The sequence below is a fragment of the Ctenocephalides felis genome, unplaced genomic scaffold, assembly GCF_003426905.1.
Source record: "Ctenocephalides felis isolate EL2017-DRISC unplaced genomic scaffold, ASM342690v1 CF-g0.4_SCAFFOLD_00845, whole genome shotgun sequence".
Lineage (NCBI taxonomy): Eukaryota > Metazoa > Arthropoda > Insecta > Siphonaptera > Pulicidae > Ctenocephalides > Ctenocephalides felis.
Genome location: NW_020536999.1, coordinates 85,579,971 through 85,599,694, shown reverse-complemented (window position 1 = coordinate 85,599,694; position 19,724 = coordinate 85,579,971). Strand labels below are relative to the sequence as shown.

Genomic DNA, 19,724 nt, shown 5'->3' with positions numbered 1-19,724 from the left:
TAGTGGAACTTTTCTAAGTAATTCATTAATCCAATGTCAAAATTTTCATCATCACCGTAGTTCGCAGTGGGATCATATTGAAATGCCAAGCGATTGTATGATGCCAATGATCTTATTTGTGTGCTCACGCGTTGCCTCAACCGGGCATTTTCTCTTATTAAATTTTGTCTTTCTTCGCTTAAGTTCCGTGAATACGCTTGTTGCTGGCTTGCATGTCTTGCGCGGCGGCCGATGTTCCCACGTCGTCTTCTAGGCATTTTAGACTATGGACAGAGTGGTGAATTTAACTTTAAATGCATGATCCACAAAATTTACACAGTTTAACTTACCAACTTAAGGGGTTACAACCACTGTAGATTTTTCTAAAAAACGAAAAAAAATTAGGCTTAAAATAACTTTGAACCTTTTAGAATACGAGGAAAAACATTTCATGTCTAAAACTTACTTTTTTTACTTGTAATTATGAGCTTTTACCCATGCGCGTTGGGCTGCTCCGAATTGACAGCGCTCAAATACATTTACTAAAAACGAGAAATTTTAAACGTTTTCAAATATATTATCATAAATACTGTAACTTTCATTATTTTTGCCGTCTTGTTATATCCGAGCAAATCAAATGTAAACTAGTGGTGTATGGCATCGTGCCTTAAGGCAAATTGCTGGAACTTCCCGTACCGTAATTAAAAATCTTGGTACGGAACCAAAAAAAAATTACATAAAATGTGTACACATTGATAAAATCTCTGTAAAATATCTGATAATTTGATGTACATATGTCCAATAAATATTTTTGGCCAATAAATGACATTTTTTAAACTTATATTTATTGAGAGTCCAAAACCCCTGGAACTGCCTTCCCAAAAATCAGTTAATCATCTTGTCAATACAAGTAAAATCTTTTTCGAATTATTAAAATCGGAAGCTCCGTTCTCTTAAAAACTGAGTTACAATTTTTGGCATTTTTTGCTCCTTATCTACGGAACGGCTAAAGCTGCCGCCGCCAAAAACTAATCAGCACGTCTCCTTATCAATACGAAACGAATGTTTTTTGAAATATTCAAATCGGTTGATCGGTGTTCCCTAAATCGTCGACGAAAATTTGTATCCGCACTCACACACCCACATATACACATACACATACACACACATATATATCCATTTTTTTTAAGGTATGCCAGAATATTCAGAAACCTTTGAAACGTGAAGATATATAAAAATTTTCATTTTCGATTTTTTTGCGATTACTATAACTTGACTGAATCACATAGTCAAAAATATTCATTTAAAGTATATAAATGAGCTTTAAAACTTTAGCGAGAATTAAAATTGAAATCTGAATTATTTTCGATCTACAAAAAAAAAGAAAAGAAGTGAATGAAATTTTTTTCTCCAAAAGCAATTGTTTTGTCAACACAAGCTGAAAGTTTTTTGAATCATTCAAATCGGATACTCCGTTCTCTCAAAAACTCGATTTGTATTTTCTGCACTCTTTGCTTCTTATCTCCGTAACGTCTGGACCTGCCTTTGCCGAAAACTAATCAGCACATCTACTTTTCAATAGGAATCGAATGTTTTTTGAACCATTCAAATCCGTTGATCCGTGCGCCCGAAAACGTGAACGAAATATTGTATCCGTACATTCATACATACACACATCCATTTTTTTTTTTTTGAGGTATGCCTGGAAAATGTTCAGAAACCTTCAAAACGTCAAGAAATGTAAAAAATTTCAATTTCGATTGACATGAAATTTGACATTGAAATCCTGACTGTCACAAACATTTATATTTGGCAACAAGCTATTGCGATGCATGCTGATAAAACAAATCATATATTGAGAGGTGATGTCCATGAACACAATATGCACTTTAGGAATGCTGTGATATGCCCAACTTAAATCATCGATAAGAACTACATTAGATGCCAAGATCTATAACAAGCTACCCGATGGATGGAAGTAGGATACTAAAAACACTTTTAAAAATATTGTTAAAAATCATTTGATAAATAATCATAATTATTTTATAAACACATTTTCAGAATAATTATGAATTATGTAATATAAATGACATAAATAATTAGGAATTATGTAATATAAATGACGTATTTATTGGATTTCAGTAAATGTCTATTCTATTCTATTCTGTACCACACCCCAGAGACATTTTATCCGCAGGAACATTTCCAGAGAAGATGAAGCTGGCAAAATACTACCATTATATATCAGGAAAACGTCAATTAGCAGCAAACTACAGACCAACAGAACCATAGCCATGCTGCCAATATTTTCAAAAATTATAGCAATGTTGTTAGCATTGAGAATTACAAGTTTCTTTGATGCTAATAAATAAATAAATAAATCAAGTTGGATTTAAGAAGAAAATTAATACAATTGATTCTGTTTTAGACTTTTTGAACTTTATTTCAAATTCGGTGGGAGATCATAAAGTGGTCACTATTTTGATCTCAGCAGAGCTTTTGATTGTGTTCCACAAGACATATTTCTCAGGAAATTAGAATATCATAGGCGTAGCCCATAAACTTATGCAATCGTACCTATGTAATAGATATCAGTTTGTGGAATGGAACAATAAACGAAGGAATATAGCGAGATTAAATGTAGGGGTTGCCCAAGGGCCACTTCTTTTTATCATATTTGTGAATGATCTATTACCAAACATCAGCTGCCACATAATGCAGTTTGCAGATGATACAGCGTTGGCGGTTGCAAACATAAAATAAAAAATTCAGTATGCTCACCAGCACGTTGAAAAATTGTTTTTAGCAAATAAAATTGTACTCAACAATAGAAAAACAATCCTTATCAACTTTATTTCCGGTAGGAGACATAAGAAGCTGCAAAGAAGGGAAGTTAAATATTTGGGTCTCATCTCATATGAGAAGAAATCAATTTATAAGAAGAGTTAGATACATTATAAATGAGGAATGCGCCAAAGAGGCTTACTATGCCATGGTTCACTCTGTGTACTCATATGGAATATTGGCATGGGGACACTCGGTGCATACCTCCAAGATAATGGACTTACAGAAGAAGGCTGTAGGTGAAATCGGAGGGGCATCACGTTAGGAATAATGCAGACACTTGTTTACTAAATTTAGAATACTGACTGTTACCAGCCTTTACATCTACCAGCAGGCAATTGCGGTCCATGCAGACAGAACAAACCATGTACTGAAAAGTGACGTCCATGGCCACAACACGCAAAACAGGAGTACCGTTGTACCTCCAAAACTGAAACTGAAATCCTCGCATAGGAACGAGCTAGGTGTCAAGATTTACAACAGGCTTTTCAATGAATGGAAATGTAAAAGCAGAAAGGGTTTCAAACCTCAAAAAACATCTTGTAGGACAACCTGTTCATTCAATAAATGAATACTTTAATCTAAGTTATTTTTTAAATGTCATTAGGTTAATCCTAAAGTTATTCTTAGTTATTAGGTATTATTAGTGAGTAAGCCAACTATATTCACGTTATGAATATTAAATTTAAATAAAGTATGCACCTACCTAAATAAAAATAATAAAATTATTACCAGCAAATCACTTGCACACTAGAATGATCACATTGAACACTAAATATAAATATTTAAACTTAATACTTGACTTAATTTAACTTATTATTGTGTTATATCATTTATTTTGTTAAAATACTTCATTCATAATAAATAAATTCTTTGGACACTTATTTGACATTTGTTTAAATCAAAATGGCGCCAACCTTAAAATACCACGTGTTTATGTGGCGCCAAGGATAAATTTTTCAAAATATGAAATTGTTGTTTCATTGCAAATTAAAAGTAGAACTAAATCGTTATATTTAATTGTAATTGATTTCCATGACTTCTTAATATAATAAAAAATGTATAATATATTAGCTACGTAAAAGAATTCCAAATTGGTTGTAACCAACAAAAATTATCACAATTTATATTTGTCTACATAATGTCAACAGTTAAAAACTTACCAATTTGTATGTTATAATAAGTTTATTTTGCTTTAAATTTATTGTAATATTTAGTTTGCTGGATTAATTTATTAAAAATAAATAAATTCTTTTAACACTTTTTTGACATTTGTATAAATCAAAATGGCGCCAAAGATAAAATTTCAAAAAAATAAATTGTTGTTTCATAGTATATTAAAAGTAGCACTATAAATTGTTACATTTAATTGTAATTGACTTTTATGACTTTTTGATGCAATAAATAATATATAATATATTAACTTTGTAAAGTTATAGGTTGTGATCAACAAAAATTATCACAATTAATATATTGATCTATATAACGGTCAACAGTTAACAAAAACTTACCAATTTCTATGTTATAATACTTTAATTAAAAGTAAATAAATCTTTCACACACTTTTTTGACACTTGTACACATAGATAAATAAGCATAAGTGTTTCCTTGTTAACTCAATAAATAGGAAAGTGAAGTAAAAATATGGTGTTTTGTGTCGATTTCAAACAAATTTGTTTGCTTCTGTTTCAAAAGTTATGAATTTTGCTGTTGACAGAATTTTACCAGAAATAATTCATCAAATTTTACATTTATTAACTCAATAAATATAACTGTGATACAATTTTGCTTCAAATTTATATTTATTAACTTAACAACGAAACACTTGTATGATATATGTAAAATTTGATGGATTGTTTCTACCAAAGTCGTCAGCATAAAATTTTATAATCTCTGAAACAAAAGCGAAAGAATTTGTTGAAAACATCTGAAATCAATACGATACACTACAATACAAACACTTTAGCGTCGCATTTATATTTATAGAGTTAATAATGAAACACAAGTATTATAATTTGTGTTATTTCTATCAGAATCGTCAACAGCAAATTTTGCCATCAGCGATTGTGGATGCAATAAATAGTAAAAATAAATAAAAATAAAAATTATAATATATAATAATAATAATAAAATAATGCTGTCAGAATATTATGCTTAAGATATTTATGTCAAAAACTAGAAAAGGCTACAATATTAAGATTTGATTGAATTTATAACAGTATTTCAACATTTTATATTGAAAAATTACGTTTTAAATATATCCTGATAAACCACGATATTTCGAATTGCCAGTTGTCTCTTTCTAATTTTATCAAAATGCAATAAAGCTTTTGTTTTCATAACATTCATAGAATTTGTGAAAGTCAATTTATTGTGTAGTGCTAAATTAATATCATTAACCCAATATATTTGATAAAATACAGAACAAAATGGTTTAAAAATATTAACTTTAAATTATGAATTGGGCAATCAAAATTAAAATTTTGAGTAAAGACAAGTTTATCAAAAGCAATGTTTTCAAATTATTCTTCACACAAATTTTAGGCAAAAAATATTCTGAAACTCTCACGCATTTTGAAAAAATGTTCACAAAGCTTCTACAAGAAAAGGCAAGGGATCTTCCAGTCCGATCCCTAATCCTTATTAACCAATAATCTTATCCACTCCTTTCTGTTGCCAAAATATGAGTCTTGCACAGCAAGCAAGATTTAACATTTTTCAACATTTTCCTGGAAATGAAGCCAGTCATGTATGTGATAACTTGAAGATGAAGTAAACTACTACTTTCTTCTTATAATGTAAATTCATCAGTATTCACATTAGACAAAGTTAGAATATCTTCATTCAAACTAGACTCACACGTAACATTGACTGAAGCATTACTCAATAATAATGTTTTAAATGAATCAATAGCTCCTTCAGTTATGTCGAGCTCACAATTAGCAGAATGAGAATAAACTGAATGAAACTTATTGACAACAAGGCTTTTGTAGAATCCAATAAATGCACTGCAAGTAGGATTGCGATTATTAACACCATGACTTCTAATATTAGCAAAAAAAAATTCTAGGGGGTTTTGGTAAAAATTGCGAGTTAACAAAAATTTTATCTCTGGAGATTTTATTTTCTGCCAAATATATTCAAAACCCTCTAGAGTTTTAATTTTCAATTTCAAATAGTTAGAGGAGTTTTAACTCTCTTACCTTTTTTATAGAAGTTTATGCTTTTCAGCCCTAGTTTTTTTCCAAAATGTTAAATGTTGCCCACAATTGGCAGAATAAGAATGAACAGAATGAAACTTATTGACAACAAGGCTTTTGTAGGATCCAATAAATACACTGCAAGTAGGATTGCGATTATTAACAGCATGACTTCTAATACTACGAAAATAAAATTCTAAAGGATCTTGATTAAAATTACGAGTTGGCAAACATTTTATCTCTGGAGAATTATTTTCTGCCAAAATATTAAACCTCTAGAGTTTTAATCCAATTTCAATAGCTTTAGGAGTTTTAACTCTCTTGCCTTTTTTATAGAAGCTCATGCTTTTTAAGACACCCCTAGCCTTTTTCCAAAATGTTAAATGGTTAGACTTATATGTGAGAGCACCACATAGAGGTTTATAGTCCCTAGCAGAACTAGAAGCTGTCCCACCTACACTATCAAAGAGTTTATCCACAAATATCAGGAATGCAACAATCCCAGTACCTTCTTGGGGAAAAATATCATCTAGAATATGAATAAAAAAAAGTTTAATTATAAAATACATCATACAATATTTTCATTTACTTACAAGTTAAGAAATCTCAGCACCTCATCATTTCACTGAGAAGCCACAGAAGTCCTGCCTTGTATTTGATTAAGACTATTACCAAACCAGGAATCCGTGAAATACCTAGGAATATAGACAGTAAACTAAATTGAAAAACGCATATTTTAAAGAAAAAAAAAAACAAATAGATTTGAAACTGAAGGAAATAAACTGGCTGAGTAATGAGAAGATCATCCAAACTGTCTCTAGAAAATAAACTTCTATTATGCAAAGCAATAATAATTCCAATATGGACTTATGGGATAGAGCTATGGGGCTGTGCCAGCAAGAGTAACATTCAAATAATCCAGAGAGTGAAACAAAATTCTGAGAATTATCTGTAAGGCTCTGTGGTTTATGACCAACCACATGATTCATAAAGACTTAAAAATTCCTACAGTAGCAAAAGTTATTTAAAAACAGAAGTCTAATCTTTCAAAACAAATTGGATGCACACGTCAATTCGGAAATGCAAATAGTACAGACAGCCGAAAAATTAAAACGCTTGAAAAGAAAATGGCCAGTGATCTACCGTCAGCAACATAATTCTTTTTTTTGCACAGGAAAATTTTCAAACAAGTTACTTTAATTATTATTTATTATTGATTATTGTTATTATATATTAATACTATTATTTTAATTATTATTTATTCTATTTATTTCCTTTAACTCCTTTATTCTATTTTTTTTTTTCTTCTGATTTTGATTTTCATACCATAACTTTTAACTTATAGATTGATTGTAATCTGATTGTTAAAATTAGCAGAAATAAAAAAAAAAAATTACTTACACTGCTTAGTAGTGTATCTATTCATCATTAAGATACACTATAAGAGAAACTACTGCAGCATCTTTCACTCTCATCTTCCTCATCTTTTCAGGATACACATTATGTGCTCGCAAATTAAACACATAGGGAAATTTGGCAACTCTGAATTAATTTCATACAATTTAATTGTTCCATAACCTTGTATGATAAAAAACGGTTCGTAAACATTTCAGCATTTAGTGGCACAATTTCTTGATCTCCAACAAAAAAACCTTGAAGTTTGCAAATTCGATCATCTCTAAGAAACTGTGCTCTTGTCTCATTAAGCAACATGTTCATAGCAGCTGCATTTGTAGCATGTTGATCACACACAGTAGCTACATTATTGATGCCAATTTGCTGCAGGTTGATTAACATCTTGATGTAGACTTGATTCAGGACTTCTAACACTGCTTTCAGCAAAGTAAAATGCCAATGAAGTTTTAAAATGGATACAAATGCCTTTAATGATAAACACCAAAGCATGATCAGCAAACTTTGGCCTTTTTTCAGTTACTTCCTCAAAACCAATTATGCTGTCCTTAGTTGCATCATATTCAATACTGCTGCAATGCTAATTTAAACCAACATGAGGACACAGTTTCTATTAGAAGGATTCATCTTAAGAACAGAAATGCACAAGGTCTCCATTAAAGATTTATTAATGCCAGCACTGATAGGAATTGTTGCAAATAACCTAAAAACAGTACTTTTAGAAGGTAGAGCCAAAAAGGATGTACAATATTTATAGTACGTTGGGCTCTGCTTATATAATGCTATTCCAAGGGCCTTTTCATCAAGGTTATACCTTCTACCTGGTTCCTCATTAAAATAAATTTTGCAAGCTTCCTCCAGCTCTGCTTTGGCAATTTCATTATCTTTCATAAGTCTTTTGGCACTTCTCTTCATCATCATGATTATGCCATGGCATTTCTTTACTTGTGGAGAAAGACGCCTGCAAGGCCTTAGGCCAACAAACCTCAAGAAATTACTCTTTGGAGTTCGAATATCTAACAAAATGAATGATTAGATTAATGAAAACATAATAAACAATAAATAATAAATAATATATAGAATAGAATAGAATAGAATAGAACTTTATTAAAATTCAATAGTTACAATTTAAGTCATTTACAATACATCAATACAATTATTATTTTTATCACAATATTATAATATAACTATAGTAATATCAGTGATATTTATGAACAGCTCAAGATTAACCTAATGACAATTAATAATTAACTTAGATTAAAGAATTCATTTATTGTATAAATAGGTTGATCTATAGGATGTTTTTTGACAGTCGCATTGAAACAATTCCTGCTTTTAAATTCGTTGGAAAGCTTGTTGTAAATTTCGACGCAACATTCTATCTCTTTCCGACAGTAAATAGCTACACCTCCGTGCATATGTATACTACTGCAGAATGAGCTGACTAGCCGAAAATCACGTATATAGGTCGATTTGCTCGTTGCCAAGCCAATGTTCACATAAACAAAAAATGTTTATTTTATTGTCATGGACTGGTCATGGACAACTTTTGTTAATGTCTCCGTTTTATTGGATAAACATTGAATGTTCAAGGACATTATATATTAAACCAGTTTAACAATTTTTCTGCGTTTTTTCTACCAGATGGAATAAAAAACGGTCCACACAGACTCCTTTTGGCCAAACATCCGGAGATTTTATTCTTTCCAATTCACTCTCTGCAACGGATACCTTGAAAGAGGCATATGTTTTCGGATGTTTAGAAGCCATTTTCTCACATTCAATATTTTTGAAGTTTTTCTCATTTAAATAATTTTTTAGAGTTTCCGTCGATGTTTCCGGTGCCAGGCGAAACACATGCAAGTGGGCCTTCCTCACAACTCCCGCGAGTGTAGTGCTCACATTTGTTCCTTCTATGGCTTTGTTTTTTCGTTTCGGCGACTTCTTTTTCTGGACCAAAGTCCAGTTTCCATCGTCATTTGCTTTAATTGATTGTTGTTCAGCTTGGGTCGATTGATTAGGCAGCTCCGTGTTGGCAACCGCATCTCGGAATGTTTCGCTTCTCCGCTTGTCTAATTCCTTCAAAGCAGTTGCTACTGCAACACTCACCTGTTCTTTTGTGACCTTATTAGCATTGGCACTGTTTTTATTGGTAGATTTATGTTTAGGCTTCTTAGATGCTGCTTTCTCAGTATTACTATATCAATATTGGGTGCAGCTGATGAAACTTCTTTATTCTTTTCATTTGGCTTTAATAATTGCAGCATCTTAATTTTTTCTTCAAGATTCTGAATTATGTATTCCTTATCCTTTATTATTGTCATTTTATCGTCTATTATGTTATTTTTGTCGGTAATTGTTTGTTTTAAGTTGTTAATAGTATCCATATGTTTGTCACTCGACACTTCACTGCTCACCTCACAGCACTGTATCAAATTTCCAACAATGAATTTAAAACCTTTTCTTGTGGCACAACTCACATGGTAAATTTTGCCACAGTTCTTACAAACACCCACACTTGCAGAAGGTTTTGTTTCACAGCAGTTGTAGGTTTTTTTGGAATCCGATTCCAAAATATTTAATTGTGTCAGAGACATTACGACACTTCAAAAAACACGTCCGCACGGTTCAACGGTTAACGGTCATATATCATATATATCTATATATATATATATATATATATATATATATATATATATATATATATATATATATATATACAGTAAACCCTCGCTTTACGCGGCAAGTGCGTACCGTGCAGTATAGGAACCGTGCTATAAGAAACTCGTATTTAACATACAATTCAGGCTAATTCGTAGTGCGTTCTATGGAACCTTACATAGTGCAGTATGGGAACCGTGTTATGAGAGACTCAGAGTTGGTACAAATCGCACCATTTTTATCGCGTTGTATGGAGACCAAGAAATACAACTTGAAGTAGGAGAAATACGGACGAAATGACGTAAATGACGTGACGAAATTGACACCTTATTCAAAAATTGGCGCGACGCAGTAATCAGCTCAAACGTGTTCTTAGGCGGCTATTATACAATCAGGCATGTCTAAAAGATAATAGTCGATAACAAAATTTACAACAATACCCTTTTGCACAACGGACTTATGGGCTGTTGACCAAATACCGTGTAATAAGAAGTCCGTGTACTCGGAGGGATGTCGGATTTTTAGCTCCGTGTAGTATGGGAACCGTGTACCCAGAGTGCCGTGTAAAGCGAGGGCCTACTGTATATATATATATTGTAGAGTTTCGAACGAGAATCCAAAAGTAATAAAAAACAAGAAAAGTTTTTTAATAAACAATTTCTTGAAGAAATATATATAAATATATATAAATTAATAATTAATTAAATAACATTACTAATAGAATTTAAATAAATTAGATAATTTAATAACAAATCAAGTGGTCTTTTTCTTGCCTGCCCTTTGGCACTCTCTTTTTATTTCCACTTTCTCTCATATTTTCTTGGGCCGATGTCTTTACTTGCTGCAAAAATGAACAAATTTGGTCCTTAAATATTTTATAATTACCAAACTGTTTATCCTGTATTAAATTCATGATCTCTTGGCCTGCTTGTTTTATAATGGCATAGCAAGCCTCTTCATCATCTTTTGTACTTGTTTGAAAATTCTCTGGATTTTTGAAATCCTGAGATTTTTGTAACATATCTTTTTCTAAGAGTTCACGCCTAAAACCAGTATCACTCGGGTAAACCTTTACACATGCATGGATGTGTTTGCAAATATTTGATGTTATCAAATAATCTATGCAACTGCATGTGTACATATGCAAACAAATCTTACATGCTACGCATCTCATGCATATACTATTACATGTTTGATTTTCTTTGGTAACCACGTATGGTGCAACGTTATCTTCTGTTGGCAAAACATTCCATTGTGTGTTGGGAATGCATTCTAGAATACGATGCGGCAATATTGCTGCACCTCTTACATGGGTTACTCGAACATCTCTCTGCCTTGTCGATAATAATGTTCCATTTATTCTACGAGTCCTCTGAACAAAAGCATTCATTTCGAGGCGTAACACCAATTGAATGACCTTATCCATCCTCCTAGTACATTTTCTTCCCAAAACTCGAGTTTTCATTTGGTTATGGAAACTTTCTAAAAACATGTTAGTATTTATTCCTAAACCTTTGCGATAACAATGCAGACCTCGAATTCAGGACTTCTAACACTGCTTTCAGCAAAGTAAAATGCCGCTGAAGTTATAAAATAACTACAAATGCCTTTAATCATAAACACCAAAGCATGATCAGCAAACTTTGGCCTTTTTTCAGTGACTTCCTCAAAACCTATTATTCTGTCCTTAGTTGCATCATATTCAATACCTGCTGCAATGCTAATTTAAACCAACATGAGGACACAGTTTCTATTAGAAGGATTCATCTTAAGAACAGAAGTGCACAAAGTCTCCATGAAAGATTTATTAATGCCAGCACTGACAGAAATTGTTGCCAATGACCTAGAAACAGTACTTTTAGAAGGTAGAGCCAAAAAGGATGTACAATATTTACAGTACGTTGGGCTCTGCTTATATAATGCTATTCCAAGGGCTTTTCATCAAGGTTATATTTTCTACCGGATTCCTCATCTTGCACTTTATTAATGTTGCAGTGAGTGAATTCACATTTTTTAAATACTGCATGCTATCTTTACTGCATGCTTCCTTCAGCTCTGCTCTGGCAATTTCATTATTTTTCATAAGTCTTTTGGCACTTCTCTTCATCATCATGATTATGTCATGGCATTTCTTTACTTCTGGAGAAAGTCTCCTGCAATGCCTTAGGCCAACAAACCTCAAGAAATTACTCTTTGGAGTTCGAATATCTAACAAAACGAATGATTAGATTAATGAAAATATGATAAATAATAAATAATATATATATATATATATACATATATATATTAAATGTTAAATATGAACAATACAACACACACTTTATTTAATAATTGCAGACATTTCAAGACCAAGGTATGCCTCATCTTCAGTGTAATTTCAAAAACAGTTACTTATATACTACACACTCTTTAATATTTTATTTAAATTACATTTAATTTTTTTATACAAAAAACACCAACTATTCCTTGCAATGCTTGACTCAGTACTAAAAAACATGTGACACTTACAGAAATATTCAGGAAGGGTATTATAATGTAAACAAAAGGAGTGCAATGGCATACAAAAATCAACAAACATGAAATCAAATTAATTTATTGAAGAGAATAAGAGAAATAAAAAAAATATAAATTATTAATGATGTTTATATAAGGGTCGTGTAAAATATTTGTGTCGGTTCTCAGATTTACGCTATTGTTAGTCCAAACTATTAACATTGATTCTGCCATGCTCCATTTGAATAAGTCTTTTTCATGGAACAAGATTTGGGGATTGTCAAAATCAAACTTATGGTTATTGATATTAACATGATCCACAAGCGTACTTTTAAATTTTTTGTTATCTATTTTTTCGCATTGTAATTCATGCTGCCTGAGTCTTTTTTCTAAGTTCTGGCTAGTCTGGCCAATATAAGAACAATTACAATCCAAACAATTTATTTTATAAACTATATCTTTCTTTTTTGTTAAAGGAGATTCATCTTTAAAGTTGGAATATAAAAATTTTAATTGTTCCAATGAAGAAAAAGTAAAATTACTTGCAATTAATTTGTTTCCATATTTGTTGATTTTTGTACGTAATCGCACTCGTTTTGTTAACTTCCCGTAGGGCAAGTTATAGTAATCGCAAAAAAATCGAAAATGAAATTTTTTATATATCTTTACGTTTCAGAGGTTTCTGAACATTTTGGCATACCTTAGAAAAAATGGATGTATGTGTGTGTGTGTGTGTGTATGTGTGTGTGTATGTATGTACGTGTGTGTATGTATGTGCGGATACAAATTTTCGTCGACGATTTCGGGAATACGGATCAACCGATTTAAATAATTCAAGAAACATTCGATTCGTATTGATAAGGAGACGTGCTGATTTTGGCGAAGGCAGGTCTAGCCGTTCCGAGGATACGGGGCGAAAGGTGCCGGAAACGGTAACTCCGCTTTTAAGAGAACGGAGCGTCCGATTTGAATAATTCAAAAAACATTTTACTTGTATTGATAAGATGAAGAATCGATAAAATTTTCATGAAGGTAGGTCTAGCGGTTTCGGAAATATGGAGGAAAAAGTAAAAAAATGAGCCATTTGGCGGTCAAAAATGATCATTAGACATATGCACATCAAATTATCAGATATTTTATAGAGATTTTAACAATAAGTATAAATTTTGTTTACATTCCTATGGGTTCCGTACCAATGCTGATGCGTTAGACAGCGACGCGGCGCTTACGCGCTTTATATGTTGTCCCTATGCAGTTAAAGCAGTACGATTGCTTTAAAAAAAAGTTCAGATCTTCCACAATATGTCAAAATAAAGAAAAATTTTTTTTTTCAAAAAAAAAAAATTAAAAAAAATTATTTTTTTTAAAAAAAATTTTTTTTCAAAAAAAAGTAATTTTTTGTCCAATTTATAGTTTCTCAAAAATCTTGTTTTTTCAAGGTAAATTTTTTTCAAAAATGTTTTTAAAAAAAATAATAATTTTTGGTACGGGAAGTTCCAGCAATTTGCCTTAAGGCACGATGCCTTAATTGCCTTAAGACAAAATTCCACTTACAGCTAGTTTATATTATAATAATACCCTTCCTGTTCTCCATCTCGATACTTAAGATTTGTTTATAATATTTCTGTAACCGTCACATGTTTTCTAGTACTGAGTTAAGCATTGCACGGAATAGTTGGTGTTTTTTGTATATCAAAAATTAAATAAAATATTAAAGAATATGTATATATATACTCATACATATGTGTGTATATATATACTATAGTAGATAAGAACTATTTACTAGTACTACTAAGTAAATATAAGACCAAGGCATACCTTGGTCTCGAAATGTCTGTAATTATTAAATAAAGTGTGTGTTAAAAATCTGAGTATATATATATATATAAATATATATATATATATATATATTTATATTTGTATACCTGATCGTCTTATAGAGATATGCTCGGCAGGAACATCTGATGTAACCGAATCTGGAGTATCTAGCACAACTGGAACACCTGCATCTGCAGATAGATCCACTACAATTTTAATTGAACCTATTAATTTTACTGAAATTTCAAGTATAACCTGTATAAAATAACTTTAAATTACCTTTAGTGAGAGATCAAACATCCAGCGATCCAGAATGCAATAAGGTTATTTCATTTTGAATTACAATTTCTTTATTAAGTGATATTACTGCAACTGTTTGCACTGTAAAGTGCATTGTAAAAAATGGCTTTGCTTGACAATCTTCTGCAATAAGATTAACACATTTTATTTAATTTGTTTAATAACTAGAAAATAAATAGAAAAAACTAAATATTTGGGTATGATTATGAACCAGAAACTAGAATGGAGTGACCAAATTGAGAAAATCAAACAAAAAATTGCAGCACTTTCTGGGGCCATAAGAAGAATATGACACCTTGGAATTAAGAACAGGAAACTAATATTAAAATCTCATATAATTCCGATTATGACGTACGGCATCACGATTTGGAGTCAAACAACAAATAAAAATATAAAGACACTACAAAGAATGATGAATAAAGCAATAAAATCAACTTACAATTATCCCTACCTCACCCCGACAAAAGAACTTCTACAAAAGACTAAGAACATACCACTACACAAAACAATAGAAATAGAAAAATGTATACTAAAACTCAAAATAAAAAATAACAAAATCAAAACTTGCACCACAATAGAGACAAACCAGGATATACACGACCATCAAACGAGACAAAACCGAAACTTTCACATGAAACATGCAAAAACTAGTAAAGGACTTGCAAGTCCTCTGAAAAGTGCAAGCAGTCTTTACAATAAACTACCGGACGAACTAAAGACAATGACGGACCTAAACAATTTCAAAATTAAATTGCAAAATTACATAAGAGATAAATGAAATAAATGAGATGAAATTCCTTATTTTAAATACTATATTACTTCTGTTCTGTAAAAATATTAATTACAATTAAGTATTATGTAAGTACGCAAGCGTTCTGTGTATATATGTGTGTATAATAGTAATAAGTAAAAATATATGTCTTGAAGTAAGTCTGTTACATAAAATTTAGATTTTATTTTTGTTATAATTGCTGTGATCTCTCATACCAGAATAATTGTCTGACTGAGATACAGTATGTATGAATTATATCAAATAAATAAATAAATAAAAATAAAAAAAAAATAAAAAAACTAATCCAAATTACATTATTCAGAGATACATAACATAAAATTCAAATCCTACATAGATAAATTATATGACAAGTGTTTCTTACCAAAATTGTCTTCTCTAAGGAAACAATTCGCTTTTGGTTTTGGTTTTCCCCAAAAATAATCGTTTTGCCTATATGAATTGTCAACATTTGGACCGCTGGACCAAAAACTATTCACCACTTTTACTCATCATTACGAATTAAATGTTTTTTGAATCATTCAAATTGGATGCACCTTTCTCTAAAAAATACACACATACATGCACATATCAATTTTTTCTAAGGTATGCCAAAATGTTTAGAAACCTCTGAATCGTAATGATATGCAAAATTTTTCAGTTTCGTTTTTTGGACGATCACAATAGCTTAACCTACGGTAAGTTAAAAACTAGGCTTTTTATGAAGATTCTATTAACAGTTATGGCTCAATTGCAAATCTTATTAAACCTGGAATGGATGTACATCATTAATAAAATATTTACCCTAAAGCCATTGATAACAATGTTTATTTATTTTTTTAAATGTATAAATTAATTCATATATCTAATTAACATTAATTTCTATAAGCAGTCATATGTAATTTTGTTACCAATTTTGTAATTACTAATTACTTATTGGTATGAGCAACCATGTGCCTTTTCAGGGCTTTTGAACGTTTGAATACTTTATCACAAATTTTGCATTTGTAGGGGCATTCTTCGGTATGAATGACCATATGTCTATTCAAGTTACACAAGTAACTGAATCTCTTATCACAAACTTGGCAAATATAAGGATTCTCACCAGTGTGGATGAGCATATGTTGATTCAAGTTACCCAATTGTGTGAATGCCTTTTTACATATTTTGCAAATATGAGGACGTTCACCAGTGTGAATTAGCATATGCAATTTCAAGGTACTCAATCGTGCGAATGTCTTATTACATATTTGGCAAATATGTGACCTTTCACCAGTGTGAATGAGCATATGTTTATTCAAGGTACCCATTTCTGTGAATGCCTTATCACATATTTTGCAAATATAGGGGCGTTCACCAGTGTGTATTCGCATATGTTGATTCAAGTTACCCAATTGTGTGAATGCCTTTTTACATATTTTGCAAATATGGGGACGTTCACCAGTGTGAATAAGTATATGTTTATTCAAAACATTCAAATGTTTGAATGCCTTTTTACATATTTTGCAAATATGGGGACGTTCACCAGTGTGAATTAGCATATGTCTATTCAAGGTACCCAATTGTGTGAATGTCTTATCACAAATTTGACAAATATTGGGGCGTTTTTCAGTGTGAATCAACATATGTCTATTCAATTGAGAAAATTGTGTGAATGTCATATCACAAATTTGGCAAATATAGGTACGTTCACCAGTGTGAATAAGCATATGTCTATTCAAGACAACCAATTGTGTGAATGTCTTTTCACATATTTTGCAAATATAAGGGCGTTCACTAGTGTGGACGGACATATGTCTATTCAAGGTACCCAATTGTGTGAATGTTTTATCACAAATTTGGCAAATATGCGAACGTTCACCAGTGTGGATGATCATATGTCTATTCAAGGCACTCAATACTGTGAATGTCTTATCACAAATTTGGCAAATATGGGGACGTCCACCTTGTCCCTTTGCAGTATGAGCGCAAATATTTCGTTTTCGATTACTAGATTCATTCAAATGTAAAATCTGTTCTTTCGCAGAAGCGCAAATGTGTTGATCTAAATGATATTTTTCAATAAATGCTTTATTGCACTTTGTACATGTGAAATGTTTTTCACCTGTATGAGATTTTATATGTATTTCTAATGCACTTGCATCTGGAAAAGTCTTTGAACAATATGTACACTTATGACAATAATTTACCATATGCTGTTCTAAATAATGCAACTTTCTAAATGTTCTATGACACTTGTCACATTTATAAGGAGCAGTTTGAATTATTTCCTGTTTGACATCTTCTTCTATTTTTACAATAGAGTTCATAAATCTCTTTAGACATGTTTTGTCATCCTCTGAGCACGATTCAGGGTCTTCCTCAATCTCCTGTTTAATGTCTTCCTCAATTTCCTGTTTAATGTCTTCGATTGGATATTCTTGTGGTTCAATTTTAATTATCGGATCATCAGCAGCTTCTGACATTTTCAGATATTTGTGCACTGAGTATGTTCTATAAGCATGAACAAAAATAGTTGGTTAGTTTAAATGAACTATTGTTAAATATGATAATTAATTTGACTAGAAATACAAATGAAAACATTAGTTATTGACAGTTGGAGCATGGAGTATGATTTTAGAAAGTGCATTGCATTTATGCTTTCATAACATTTTACAAGAGTGTATGTTTAAATTAATAATCGTTCTCAACTGTCAACACAAATGATTCTGAGAATATAATATATTCGTATAATGGATTTGTCTAAGAATGTAATCTTACATTAAGTTAACAGGAGTCTATTTTGGACAATGTCGCCAAGAGAATTTCTTCTTCAAAAGACTTTATATTTGACAGACAGTGATTCTGAATCAACTAAAGCTATTGACTTGTCATATAATTATTGCAGAGCTGAAATGAAAAAAGGTAAAATTTACTTTACGTTTTCTTTGCGTATCTTTATTTAGAATTAAATGTTTTTTCGGAATGAAATGAATTTAATTAAAAGTTAGTCACGTGAAATAACCTCAAAGTATTATACACTACCTTTATGTTCAGCAATCAATCACAAATACCGCTTTATAATACATATTATTATATATTTATATTTAAATTTATACATACTGAATATACTTAAACATTTAATTAATAATTAAATATACAAAAAATATAAAGTTCGTTCAGTACATTAAAATTTGTTAGTCAGACACAAACAGGGACACAAACACATGAAGCAAAATCCTCGATCACAACCGTGATTCGTATTATCGACATGTAGGTGAGAATTCGGCGCTAGTGAGCCGATGTTACTTAATTAAAGGAAGAGTTTCTAAACACCGGATAACAAAGTGCTGAGAAAGCTGGCTGAAGTTAGCTGTAACACATTACAGATTTGTCAAATCTTTTGCACTGTGCTTTCAACTTTTTTATGTTGGAATCGCTGTTACGATTACTTCATTACTATAATTTTTTTTTCGGCGTGCTTATTGTGTAACTCGTTCGTATCGTATTTATATTTTTTATTCGCGTTTTCTTTCATTTCGTTTTTTTGCTACGTGTACTAATCATTTTGTGCTTTTTCTGATTGTGCGTTATTTTATTTCTTTACATTTTATATTTGTTGTTTTATTGCGGGATTCAAGAGCTTCTATAGGGAATAAGGTTAGTTTCTTTCCAGCAAGAGACGCGAGTTTTTTCATCCCATTACCTTTTAGTTTCATTCAGTTTTTAGCCTTTAATTTTAGCCGTTTAATTTACTTTATTCACTTAGATTCTTAACTTTGGTTTTATCACTTAGATTATTAGATTAAGTTTACTTTATCCCTTACATTCTTAACTATACGATTCTTACATTCTTAACTATACTATTATTAGATTCTTAAATTTACTTTAATCACTTACATTTACTTTACTTACTTTACTTTAATCACTTTAGGCTAGCACTTAGATTATTCACTTTAGGCTATCACTTAGTTATTCACTTTACTTTATATCATTTTAGGGTATTCACTTTAGTTATAAGCTTCCTTTTTTTATTCATTTTTACTGATTCCACTTAGGTTAGGTTATTCTTTTTATTTCATTCATTGTTTAGGGTATATAGCTTCGCTTATTTACTATTTTAAGGTATAGCTTATTTACTATTTTAAGGTTTAGCACTTACGTTTTATTACTCTATTATGTTTACATAATCTACATTTTTATTTTTATTTCTTATGGATATTTCGACTACTAAAACCTGTTTGTACTGTTCTACAGTATGTAAAACA

The 19,724-nt window shown here is 31.0% G+C and overlaps 2 protein-coding genes across 2 annotated transcripts; both read right to left on the bottom strand.

Annotated features, from left to right (window-relative positions):
* Nucleotides 1-12,009: 12,009 nt before the first annotated feature.
* On the bottom strand, nt 12,010-14,802 carry LOC113391231. Its single transcript, XM_026627180.1, has 3 exons — nt 14,707-14,802; nt 14,516-14,663; nt 12,010-12,305 (listed from the first exon to the last, which is right to left on the bottom strand). Exons 1-3 carry the CDS (start codon nt 14,800-14,802, stop codon nt 12,010-12,012), a joined length of 540 nt encoding a protein of 179 aa, XP_026482965.1.
* A 1,604-nt stretch (nt 14,803-16,406) lies between these two features.
* Nucleotides 16,407-18,630, bottom strand: LOC113391230 (zinc finger protein 493-like). The gene is made up of 3 exons (XM_026627179.1): nt 18,502-18,630; nt 18,238-18,366; nt 16,407-17,970 (listed from the first exon to the last, which is right to left on the bottom strand). Exon 3 carries the CDS (start codon nt 17,940-17,942, stop codon nt 16,407-16,409), a length of 1,536 nt encoding a protein of 511 aa, XP_026482964.1. The 5' UTR covers nt 17,943-17,970; nt 18,238-18,366; nt 18,502-18,630.
* Between the last annotated feature and the right edge of the window lie 1,094 nt (nt 18,631-19,724).